The following is a 13,755-nucleotide window of genomic DNA, read 5'->3' on the forward strand; positions in this document are numbered from 1 at the left end:
GACTTCCATTGTATGGACACAAAATCACTGAGACATTTCTCAAAATATCTTCTTCCGTGTTCGTCAGAAGAATGAGTCATATCGTCACTGTCCTTCCGAAACCTCTGCCATCATTTTCAGGGCATGGAAAAACACTACTTTTTTAAGGATTTAATACTGTGTTGTTAAAGTTGACAAGCACTTTTAAATACTTTTCATTAGTTAGATATTTGTATAACCTAGTGACAAACATAAATAGTGACTATAACAGTGATTCATGGAATGAGATAATGGGATAATGTAATTAGCATGAAAATAAAGTTCACACGTTGGATATAATAATCAATATTTAACTGTAAAAAGTAAAAAAGTTTTTCTAAAAGTAATTAATAAGAGTAATGTTTTGTTTTGTTTTTCAGCTTGATATTAGATTTCTAAATTTGTCCTAATACATTCTGGAATTGTTTTTCACCAATATGATGCCTATGGTGCATTTCAATTTTGCATGAAGTTTTTTTGCGTAAGTTTTTAAAGTAGAATTATTAAACTTCTAATGCAAATGCTGTCTCCATAGACAGGTTTTGAAACTTTTCCCTCAATGATGTGAATTTGAGTGTCACCATCACTATGTTTTGCGTATGGAATGTTAAGTACCATCCACACTTGAATCATTATTACGTGTGTCCCAAGATGTTGTTATCTTATTCTGCCGAGATTCTTGTTTTAAATTGTCTCTCGCGATGACATGTTGCATTTCCGAGATCAAAATGTTGTGTTACGGTGTTGTCATAAGGATCCATATACTACTCATGAACGTGTATAACTTTGTGAACGAGTGTTTAGTTTCTGCGTATGCAAAAAAGATGTGTACAATAAAAGCGGATTAGTGCAGAGCTAGTTTGGCATGCAAATGTAGTTCAATATTTCTATAATAAACAACTAAATAAATTTGAAAATAATTATTCTTTCTCGCTCTAATTGCTGCCGTGCCTAAGGCTGCCGACCCCTGCATTAAGCTATTTGCTTTTATTTACGACACACGTCGAAGCTACCCCGGGCCTGTAAATAAACAACGGCGGGCAGGCGCTTATCCCGTCTGCGGCTCTGGGGATCCTTGTTTGGCAGGATTAGCCTACGGATAGACTTCTTCACTGCCACACTGATCTCTCTCTCTCTCTCTCTCTCTCTCTCTCTCCACCTTCCTCTCAATTTCCTTGCCGTATGTCTTTCTCTTCCCCTCCGTCTTTCCCTTTGCCAGCCAGGTGATAAAAATCTGTAATCTTATTTTGAAGTCCCTTGGAATTAGGCCTACGAGACATTCGTCAGCAGAGCAGAGGAATGAGGCGATCGATAAGTGTATCTCAAGTTTATCACTTCTACTGGCAGCAGCAAAGCAGGGGGGGACACTTGGGGTCTTTCAGACGTTCTGCTAACGTTTGCTTGATAGCCCTCGAATCTTTTTGTTGCCTTTGTTTATTCTTTTCTTTACTTGGTGATAGATTGTGTAGCTCTAGTGCTCACGCTCACCCTTTAAATCACACATATTTAAATTAAAGGTCCAGTGTATTGTTGCAAATTGCAAGAAACGGCTCAATCCACCCCTCCATTTCAAAGCACTACGGTAGCTGACACAGGACAAAAATGTCATCAGGTTTTTGCTTCTTTCCGGAAGGAGACAATGTATTTACGAAATGCGCTTTGTAGAGCATTTTGTTTGCGTTAAGGCCTACTTTAGAAACAACATGGAGAATTCCATGCAAGGGGTTGATCGAAATAGGTCATTCTAAGGTAATAAAAACATAAGGCTTTATTATGTAAGGTCTTTATACACCTCTGAAGACATAGTTATGTATATTATGTTGGATTAATTCATAAAATTACAAATTACACACAGCATCTTTAAATAGATTTATTGAAATGGTTCATAGATAAAGTTGAAGGACATTTTCTACGAGAGTAAATTATCATTGCTAGGAGATTCAAACACACTTTCATTGTGCATTAAGCATGCAGGTGAGAGCTTTTCTGACCTCTTTAAGTCTCTCAGGTTTGACTTGTGGGTGTGAAATGTTGATTGTGATTGTGTGCCCTGTAGGCAAGGCTAAGTCAGGGTCTGACTGCTTACTCTCATTTAAACAGTGGGGTTTAAAAGTCAATACTTCCCCTGTGAGTGAGAGATAGACTGAGTTGCAATGACCGAGTAAACCGTGATGCAGAAACAGCAGCGAACGATCTTTAGTTGTAGAAGGTTGAGAGTTTGCGACTGGGGTCTCACCAGCTTGCAGCAAAAGACTATAATTAAGAGTTCCCAGAATGCATTAGAAATCAGTCATCTGCAAAAGATGAATAATAATAACAATTATAATGTATTATAATGTATATGTCTTTACATAATGTAATGTCAGATACAAAAAAAGAAGCAAAATATATTAGCATAGTGTAATGTGTTCAAATCCTTTCTCTCGTCTCCTTTTAAAATACAGAAAAGTAATACATAAGTAGATAGATTTTTCCAAAAACATATATAAAGTGTGATTGTGGTGTAGACGGGAATACTTGCTTAGGCAGCCAATGGCAGACAAGTATTCAAGAAACTTAAATTTAAAAATGATTATTACTTTTTAGTTCCCGTTGACGTTTCTCTTAGGCTCAGAATTGACATGCTTTGACTTAAAGTTGATCTATCTTGCCTTTTTGCCAAAGTATTCTTTTATAACAAAATCAAGTTTATACTTTTAAATAACCTAAACAATTGCCAGCGTGGTCAGTAAAACGAGATACACACTTTGTGGACATGTAAATAAGTTTACAATCTTTTTCTGAAAACAGGACAAAAACCCTGATTAATACTTTTTTACAGTTCTTACAGTATAATATTTGGTATCCGTGACCTTACATGTGCACACTTTCTTTGTGTGTTTAAAATGTTGATTGCATCGCATGCTTTCGACCATTATCTACTTGTCTGTTGTCCTCCTTTTAGGATGAAATGTCCATAAATGATGCACTGTATTCACTCCTGGGTCTTGGTCAATTATTTACTAGGTTTGAGTTACGTGCATTTAAAAGATAAAAATCAATACAACTTGTGTATAATTAAGCCATAATTTACCCTAATGGTATTGGTTGAGATAGTTTATGGTACTACCTTGTGGACAATGCTAATATATTAGATGTGGTTTTCTTACTGTACTCCTATAAATGCCTGCTGCTGTCACCACCGTGGTTTTCTCTGGATGCATAGATGGGATTACATCACACTGTTTCTCAGATGTATTGCTAGTCCTTTTTAAAGGACATATACAGGTTAAGGGTATAAACCAAGGTTTAAGTTGTGTATAATCATTACCTCTGATGTTGGATTTTGCAGCTGCTCCCCAGCTAATTGAAAAGCCCCAGGATGTGCAGAAGGCCATCGAAGACTCTTTGGTGTGGGAATGCAAGGCCACGGGGAAACCTAAACCCTCCTTTAGATGGATGAGGAACGGAGAGAACCTGGAGCCCACTGAGGTCAGTTCTGCTTAAAAGAAAATGAAAAATGAAATTGTGTCTACATTTACACACCCTCAAGTTGTTCCACGTCTATATACAAGTCTTTGTTCTAAAAAACGCTGAGAAAGATATTTGGTAGAATGCTTGTAACCAAACAGGTTTTGACTACCATAGTAGGGAAAACTGCTTTATAAATGTCTTTGTTCTGTTGAACACAAAAGAAGATATTTTGAAGAATGTAGGAAAGCAAACAGTAGGTAGATAGTCAATGCTGGCAAAGAACTGTTTGGTTACAAGCATTCTTCCAAATATATTCTTGTGTTCATCGCAACAAAGAAATGTATAAAGATTTGGAAAAACTTGAGGATGAACTGTCCCTTTAAGAGGTCGGAGATCGGTTCAACATTAGCTAAAATACTGGAATGACAGTTAAGTCTGTGATTCAAAAATTAATTTAAAATACTGTACAATAAAAATAATCATGACAAACAAAACTAATGGATGTAGAAAGGAACATGCTTATTTCTCCAACACTTCAAGCCCGTAACTGTTTATTGTCATACACATCATTACTGGTTTGTAACCCATGTATCATAATAACCCATAATGCAGTCCATCATGTTTGTACTTGTACCTTGTCTGGGTTTTTCGGCCGGGTAAGAGAAGTCAATTTTATGGACATTAAATGCTGATTTAGTATGGTTAGCTGTAGACGCCTTATCCAAGAGACACAGTAATCTTCCATTAAATCTCTGTGCCAAAAAGCTGAATCTAAACCCGTTTTCTCAAAGGCCATTAAGAGAAGGCTTATAAACCTTTACTGTGTAGCAGACAAGCTTATTGTTTTGTCCCCTTCTGATATCCATTTAAACTATAGTGAAAGTGGTGATAAACATTTATACATCTCGGCATTCTGTGTTATATACAACCTATTTCCATCGAGAGCATTTGTCCCAGAATTCCAGGCACTTGGTGGCTAATGTTTGTTGACTCATGGTCTAGCAACGCTGGGTATTTTTAGTGACTACTAGCACTTCGCCGCGACCATGGTGTTGTGAATAAACAAATAAGCAAATTTTATGCAAATCTGCCTCGCTGTGTGATCTGGGTGCAAACCAAACACAGGATATTGATCCGTTTGGAGACTATATTTGGATGTTTATGTGATCAGTCTGTGCTCTTTCTCTTTTCATTTAGCCTATTTCCGTTTTTGTTTTGCATTTTAATAAATAGCGCACTATTCCTTCCTCTCTGGTCTCTTGAAAAGCTAAAGTTAATTTACATCTATCGGACTTCTGAAAATCCTCTTTTATGCAGATTTGCTGGTTAAGATTACATTAGCCGATTGAATTTGTATTTGCAAATTGAATTAGTATAATGATCAATGCTTTGCAGGTATGTCTGTGTTCAAGTTATTGCACAAAGAAATCCTGACTCAACAATGCAATAAAGACTTTTGTGAAAAGAAAAAAGAGATTTTGAAAGGAATCGTCTTGTGCTTTTCCACAATCAGCATGGGCAAATCTCTTTGAGCGATGACAAAACACAAGGCCATTTGTGCTGTGAAACTAATGTCCCAAGGGCAAAACGCAACCGTTTGATTGAATCCTACCCCTACCTTACCTTTTGATTCAGAAATGTTGATTTTCAATGCATTCCGGTTAAATGAATTTATCAGTGTAGAATTATTACGATCTCCAAATGTCACTATCAACATCAAGGCTCTAATCAATTGTATAACTAAAGGTCATTGATGTAGCGAAAGCACGGGTTGTTGACTTCTACCATTTGTTATTTTTGCCGTGTTTAATCAATGAGGACCTTTCATGTTCTCTATGGCTTATTGGAATGAAGGTGAGCGGCAAAAATGTCTTTGTGGCGACCTAGTCGAGATTGCTAAAAGAAAGAAATAAGCATTAGGCCGTGATGTGAGGCGTTTATCTGGTCATAAACGTGTCAATGTTTTCATTCACCCGTGTCTTCAGACTCGTCTGAATCAAGCTCATATTAGTTTGATTCCAAATGTATGCCGTAGTCGCGGATGAAATGTTTAGCTGCTATCTTTAAAGCTACCATAACTTTCGCCTCTACATCGCCATCTCTCTTTGAAACAAAGAATGCGCTGGTTACTTAACGAGATTGCGGCCATGTAGGTTTCAGTGTACTTTGAACTGACCTTTGCATTGCGAGTACTGACATTGCCAATCACAGCAGTTCAGCGTCATGCGTGCAGATGCTACCGCCCGTCCCCCCCTAAGGTCCCGCCATGTGCAAAACTGCTGATTTTAGAAGAACTTCACGCTTAATTAGTAGAGTAGTAAAGTCAATCATTGCCTCACACACACTGCTGCACGCCACCATGTGATGTCTGTTTTATATTGTACATTGCTTCCCTCCTCCTTCTCTCATTTATGTGTCATTTTTACGAAAACCACTGACACAAATCTCATTCAGAGGCGCACTAGATTATCCTCATGTTTTAGTGAGGACCAACTACTGTTTGATTTTGATTCGCCTGCTAGCATCACCAGCCAAAGCTCCATTAAAGAGTTTAAAGGAACAGTTCACGCATTTGAAGGAACAGTTCACCCCCAAATGCTCAATATCCCTAGCAAAAAACTATCAATTTAAAAGGCATTTATTTCATGCTACGTATAGTTTAAATGTATTAACATATTAACTGACATGACTTACTGATATAAGTATAATCAGTGTTGGGTAAGTTACTCTGAAAAAGTAATTAATTACTAGTTACTCATTTCATATTCAATAGTGTAATTAGAATACTGTCCAAATTACTCTGTCCAAAAAGTATTTAGTTACTCATTACTAATTACTTTTTATATCCTACATCAACCTTGATTAGTTAAGTGATTCAAGAATAGACATGAAACGGCGTATTTAATTAATTCAAACAAATAATATTATTAACTGAAGTATTACAAATGTGAGAATTATACATTAAAGATTTAACGATTTTTTAATAAAATCAATCTTTCAATGCAAGATATTTAAAGCGTACCTGAAGCACACTTGCAATAGTTAAACTTTAGCACAATCAAATACACTTAAATGTATCTTTATTTGGACTTCATAACTATTTCTTCACAATTAAAGTATATTAAGTACAAAAATAGGTTGTTCCAATCTACCAGAATTTAAGTATACCAATTTAGTATACCTGAAAAAAAAATCGCAGTGTACTTTCCTTAGGTATATAAAATGTAAATGGATGTGCAGTATACTAAGAATGAAATAAATGTTTTTCAAATAGATTTTAGTACATTTATTTTTCACTAGGGTTGCCATCATTTAGTCGTGTTTTCTCTTTTGAAATCCATGAGGTCGACATTTCTTTAAACTGTATAGCAAAAAGGTGCATTTTAAGTGAATGGGGACTGGTGCCGTCAAGCTCCAAAATGAAAAAAGCACATCACAAAAATGACATTCGAGATATATTTTTTTTTTATAGATCAATTTTATTTCTTTTAAAATCCGTATGACTTTATTTCTTTACTGGATCACAAAAAGCTGCATTTGCAAAGAAATTCATGGCCATCCTTTTCAATACATTAAAAGTGAATGGGGACTGGGGCTGTCAAGCTCCAAAGAGACAAAAATGCACATGACAAAAGTGGCTTTCGAGATATATTTCAAGTTTTCTGACAAGCGGGATGATAGCTTTGTGTGATAAGAACACTCAAATTGAAGTCCTTTTGGAAGCTTGGCGGTAGAAACGCCGTACTTTTGTTGTATAGAAAAATGATGCGGAGACATTGTCTCACATTTTATTTTGTGTTTCATGGAAGAAAGAAAACGATGTAGGCTCAGAACAACATGAGGATGAGTAAATATGAAAAAATCCTTTTTGAGTTTGAAATGTCAGAATGCCAGAAAGGTAAAGAAAAGTTTAGGGTAAACTGGCCCTTTAGAAGCAAGGACTATGAACAGAGTTGTTCAAGGGCAAAAGAGTGAAAAGCGCAGCAGAGAGCATTTTGCCTTTTCATGCCAATTTTTTATATGAACCTGTTTTTTTTATGAGCCTTTAAACTGTTGTTTATGCCTTTTGGAAGGTAACATGAGGGGGAAGCTCAATGTGCTTTCAAGGTGACAAAAGTTTTTTTTTATCCTGGTTTAACTGTTATGTTATTTATCACACATCATGCGATCGATATTGCACAATTTATTATAAATGCTACTGTATAAAGATACTAGCTCACCTTATGATCACAAACATCCCCCAACTCTCCAACGAATACAGGGATATGGTTAAAAAGTAAACCAGCTAAGGCTTTTATTTCCATCTCATAAACAGACAGATTTGTTGCCGTCATTTTTTATGCGGCCACCCTACGCAGTGTCTCCCATTAGTAAGGAATGCCTGGATTTATGACCATCAACCTTCGAGCATAATTTACCTTCCCAGACAACCTTGTGCTTTTATGCAGATTAGCAATCTCGGTAAAAGACTCTTAACGGAGATGTCCTGTTTTTCACAGGAGAGGGTCCAGGTCATTAATGGAGCCTTGTCCATCACCCGCTTGGCGCTGTCGGATATTGGAATGTACCAATGCGTGGCTGGAAACAAGTACGGGGAGGTTTATTCCAATGCTGAACTCACAGTTATCGGTAAGTTGTGGCAATGAATCACATTTGACTTGCAAAGTCAGATGATACAGCTAAAATCCAAGATGCTGAGTACATTACTAAATCTTACGCTGTGTATTAAAAATATATGGTCATCCAATGATAGTGTCCACATAGAAGTCAAAATTTGTATTTCAGAGTGTTCATTTGGCTTTTGCATGTATAAGTGGGCATTTCATTTTTATTCTATAAAAATGCATTCACTGCACCAAATTCCAAAAGGGATTTCTTGTACTTTGATGAAATATGCAAGGTTTATTAAAGGTAAAAGACATAATTTTAGCACCACTTGTGTGAATTCCAGAAAACACACGTTTCAGCGAACAGGTAGTCCCGCCCCCAAACCGACGCCATTGGTTGTTGCAGAAGTAGACACGTCACAACGTTTAATCATTTTTTAAGCAACATTTCCATTGAAGATTGCACTTCACATTTAAGTTAAACATTTATTTAGTAAAAACCTCACCATTACGAGAAGTAAATGTGTCATGTGCAGCAGAACTGTTAACTTCTTGATCTCTTTCAACCACATTTACCCACAGCTTCTATTATTTTTTGTTTAACAATGAAAATTCTGTGGCCGAGAATCTGATCTCACGTGAATATAATTGGCAAGCGCCTCAAACAGATAAAATGAAGTGCCTTTTAAAAGACACATTGTGAGGGCCGTCGAGCTGGAGAAATTATCATAATAAAAACTCATTTGAGTGGGGAACGTCGAGGAAAAGGACGTGACATTTTCCCTTTGTTATTCTTTGCAGAGAAAGGAGCGTGTGATAATTAAAGAGTGCCACTTTCACCTAGCTTCTGCTCTGCCATCTCTGTTTCGACATCATACGCGCCAGACCTACAAGCATGTCTTCGTTTGAAGTACAATGATTAAAGAGGATGTGCTCTAAATAGCCTTTAATCCTCGTGTCTGCATACCTGTAATTATGGTCAAACATGAATGGAAAAGTCTGTGGCTCGTTGATGCATGATGGTCTTTGGGGGAGTTGAAGCGTTCAATCCGACTCCCTTAACCTGCCACGACTTGTACAATGTGTAGAAAGTTCATTGTTACTTGTTTACATTGACTTACGCTTTATATACCTGCAACAAGTACCAATTTGTTTGGCATAATGCAAAGAATCCTGTTTACCACAATGCAAATTGCTTGACGTTTTAATTTATACCATTTAGCATTAGCATTATAAGCATTAGGAGTGCTTCATTAATATACATTAAATTTATGCATTCGGCTGTACATTTTTACATTTGCTTTACACATTTGGCAACGTGTAAATACCTTACATTTTTAAGTTCAATCAAATTGACATTACAAGTCATTTCAACGCATAGTTTTAAATTTTGACAATCATAGTTAATGTAACTTCTAAAGAAGTAAGTTGAAAATGCTTATTTTACATTTATGCATTTGGCAGACGCTTTTATCCAAAGCAACTTAAATGGCATTATCCTATACATTTGTTTCTAAGTATGTGCAATCCCTTGGGATCGAACCCACACACTTGGCGTTGCTAACACCATGCTCTTAGATACAGGAAAGCTTCTTTTTTTATGCAAAATGTGTTTTACAGTGTGTGTTTATTGGGGATTTTAATCCACTACCAAGTGAACTTTTGCTAAATGTTTGAACATTTTTACACAAAATGGATGCAAAATGCTTAATAACTGTTTGTTACTGTTTTCATGAATAAATCATACAATGTGAAGAGGACATGTGACAACAAAGTAGTATACTACTGTCTAAAATGTTAATTGTCTAATATGTCTTAGTGTTTCTTTAAAAATATTAGGTAATATTCTGTGCACAGGTATAAAGTAATTCAGTAAACAGCCACAGTTAAGTAAAAGTTTCGGCCGTGATGCTTCTCCCAAATGTAAAACAATTTAACAGAACTGTGCTTTCTGTTGACGTTTGCTCTTAATATGATCTAAAACTCTCTCTTTCGTCGCAGCTGTCGCTCCAGATTTCTCTCAGAACCTGCTGAAGAGCCACACTCTGGTGAAAGAGGGTGGCGATGTTCTGATTGAATGCAAGCCTAAGATGTCTCCGCGTGGAGCGATCTCCTGGCGCAAAGGCAACGACGCCCTCAGAGAAAGCAGCAGGTAGCCACCTTATCCTGCTCTCATGTCATTATTCATCTCTGCAGAGCCTTGCCCATATTTTTGCTGTCTGTTTTTATTTATCCTCTTATAAAATCGCCGCTTTTAAAGTCTGATCCAGGAAGAGTCAGCAGGGCTGTGGGATGAGAACACGACACCGCGGCCATGCTCCAGATCCGGTTGTTGATATAATGTCTTTGTCAAATCATTTCTGTTATTCACAGCAACAAAGCACCGTTGCCGACTTTGGCCATTCATCTCTGCCTTTGGCAAGCCGGCGCGGGAGCCAGAGAAACAGCATGTCTCAGCACGTCTCGGCTAAGGGCTGCGAAGATATGTCTCTAGTGGGCTTTGCGTTTCGGTTTTAAGTGCCTCCCTCTCCTTCTTTCTGTCTTTATTTCTTCCCATTTTACTATCTCTTTCTGTTATTTGCACACTTCACCCAAGTACAAGGGCCTCGCCGGGGGCCATTATTTGCAGATGTAGTCCATGCCTCTCGAATTTCTTGTTTTTTATTGGGTTTCAATTCACATATTTTTTGGCACATTTAGGAATATTGCGTAGGAAATACTGCGTGGAAATGTGCAAATAAAATGTTTTAAATGCACATGAATTTTTTTGAAGCAAATCAATTTTTTTGCACAAAGAAATGTGTCCAAAACACATTTACAGAATCATTTTAAACAACAAAGGCATGCGGAGGGGAGCACAAATCCTTTGTTTGTGTGTGTTCTTCACATAAAAGACAATCCCAGAATGCACGAAAATCTTTGTGGGAAAAAATATCTATATCTTTTTTTTCAATGCAGGTATCCGGTATCTATAAAAATAGTGCAATCTAATAAAACATTGACTGTTTACCCAATACTTTTGGGTAGACCATCTTTTTTGCTTATTGAAGTAATGCCTGTAGACAGCAAGGCATCTCACAATATTATTAATGCTACTTCAAATGCAAGTTTTATTTGTCAACAGATTTGGAAACTTTTTAATTATGTTTCCACATCACTAATATCAAACCGGGTTGAAATGAAAGCATTTGGAGATTTAAGAAAGGCAACATGCGATAAATTATTAAACTACAGCTTGATGTTCCTATTAAGAACACCAGGAAGTATCACACAGTCACTTATAACTGGGCTCTGCGGGTTTATCGGGTGACCGGTGCTAGCCCCTTCCGAGCAAAAGCAGGGTGTTAATCAACTTCTCTGCACTCTTAGCATGGGGTCAATATCCATGCCAGACCAGTCTTTATAAACAGCCATATGTCCCTGTCTAAACTGTGGAGTGGCAGCCAGACACAGCTTGATACAAGTTTTGTATTTCGCTCACCAGAGAGGTTGTATTTGACCACGCCGGGATAAAGTTCAACGTGTCTGCGTGCACGTTTGTGTGTGCATCTGTCGGTGTGTGCACAGCACGCTTGCCCGTCATTTACATATACAAAGTTGGTGTTGGTACTCATCAAATAGAGTGGCAGGCCGTTTGCATAAGGGTTATACTGCCAATGTCCTTCAGCCGTATGTGTGAGCAGAAAGCAATGTAGAAGAATTCTTGATGTGGGGGCGAGACGTTGATTTGATATGTGAGGTGCTTTATTTCTTGAATCTGATTTGCATCTTTGCAGGCATGACTTTATTCTCTTAAGCGGTATGATGTTACGTTTTGTTCAGCTAGAAATTGTATTTATTAGACAAATGGTGTGACGCCAATGTGTCATTCAAAACAGCTCCTAAAGTGTGATTCAACACAATGGCCCTTTACTAGTTGGGATGCATCTAAAAATAAACGCCATTGATTTAATAACATATCAAGTGGCATTTATTTTAAAGGTTTGAAAATGAGGCCACTTTTCAAGTTTTGTTCAAATTTGGGTAAGACGACAAAAGATACACAACTCTTAAAATTAGGACAAAGGCTAATAGGAGACTTTCTGAATGTCAAACTTAGTCAAATTTGTCTATAGTATCTTGGGACTACAGTAGTTGGTTTAATATGGAAAACACGATTTCTGGGAGAAGGTCAAACATCATTTGTTAGCAAATGCCACTCGGTTTGATATTTTGTTATTTATTGCAGTTAAAATAATAAGCTTTTTTGTTATAAGCCATGTCCAAATATTTTTTGGGTTCACCCGTGGCTTTGCCTTTTAGATGTATAAAAAATGTTCATGTATTTAGTTCTACCTGCAACCAAACAGCTGTGGACACAAATCATTACAACACTTTAATGTACGTCACGCTAGGCAGTTGTTTGTTTTCTTTTGGAGAACGCAGTGTTCCACATTTACAAAGATTTCAAAGAGCCTTTTTCGAATTAAAGCAGCCATTCGGATTCAGCCATTTCTTTTCTTTTAAACAGCATACATTACTACGGACATTTAAATATTAAATATTCCCATCCTGCCTATGCAGTCAGAAAAAATGTGATGTCTTCATGAAATCAAACCATCTTTTTAAATGCCGCATGGGCTGTTTCTGTGTTTGGAACAAAATAGTGCTTCATTTATTTTGATTTTGAAACGTGTTCCATCCGCCCCTTCTCACCTAACTTGGACACAGAGGTAATTAAAAAGAAAAATGGATAAATCACAAGTGAACATCCACATGTCCCAGGCTGTATTGTGGCCAGAATGTTTGATTGTATTGTCAATAAGTGGAAGGAAGCCAGGGACTTTTTACAGAACTGACTGTATTTCTCGAAAACGCTGACTTTATTTCAACCCCCTTTGGCGTTGCCTTGCACACCTGTGCCCACGCACACTGCTGTCCATACACACACGATTACACGTTTTGACACTTCATGTTGTTCCTCATAAATACTGTATGACCAGCATTACTGTATGTACACCAAAGCTTTCTCTTTATTTTTCTTAAAGGGATAGTTCACCCAAAAATGAAAGTTCTGTCATCATTTACTCACCCTCTTGTCATTTCAAAACTGTACGACTTTCTTTCTTCTGCAGAACACAAAAGAAGATATTTTCAAGAACGTAACTGAAAAACGATGGTACCCATTGACTTGCTTTAGTTTTGTGTCCATAAAAGTGAATGGGTACCACAGTTGTTCATTTACCAAAATATCTTCTTTGTGTTGATCAGAAGAAAAAAATCATACAGGTTGAAATTGACAAGAGGGTAAACTAATGAGGAATTGTCATTTTTGGGTGAACTATCCCCATTTTTCAACACACAAACAAAATTGTTTTCTTTCCTAATACACTTTCTTGGTTGTCAGATACTCATCGCGATCTTTTATCAAAACATATCACCTTGCTCCGCCCCTTAATGACTTTCCTTTCTCGCTGACGTCTCAGAGACCCCTTATTTTCATCCCCTGCCCTTTATCCAACCTTTGACATTTTCGTACAATCCAATCAATTCACAATGTATTATAAAACACCCCGCCCTACTTTTTGTCATTGAGCATACCCAGTTCCCAGTGTAATATGCTAGATTACAAAACAAAACCGGTCGTTTCGCTTTGACTTTATCTTAGATTCAATAAACTGCATCAATCCACTTATTT

At 37.1% G+C, this 13,755-nt stretch overlaps 1 protein-coding gene across 4 annotated transcripts in view; it reads left to right on the top strand.

Annotated features, from left to right (window-relative positions):
- Positions 1 to 13,755, top strand: part of cntn4 (contactin 4) — a 123,327-nt gene that overhangs the window by 77,544 nt on the left and 32,028 nt on the right. For all 4 annotated transcript variants that reach the window (XM_056751603.1, XM_056751604.1, XM_056751605.1 and 1 more), the window contains 3 exons: positions 3,350 to 3,489; positions 7,971 to 8,100; positions 10,080 to 10,230. In XM_056751603.1, the coding sequence (XP_056607581.1) occupies positions 3,350 to 3,489; positions 7,971 to 8,100; positions 10,080 to 10,230 (421 nt within the window). The remainder of the gene's footprint in view (positions 1 to 3,349; positions 3,490 to 7,970; positions 8,101 to 10,079; positions 10,231 to 13,755) is intronic.

This window comes from Triplophysa dalaica, chromosome 6, assembly GCF_015846415.1.
Source record: "Triplophysa dalaica isolate WHDGS20190420 chromosome 6, ASM1584641v1, whole genome shotgun sequence".
NCBI lineage: Eukaryota > Metazoa > Chordata > Actinopteri > Cypriniformes > Nemacheilidae > Triplophysa > Triplophysa dalaica.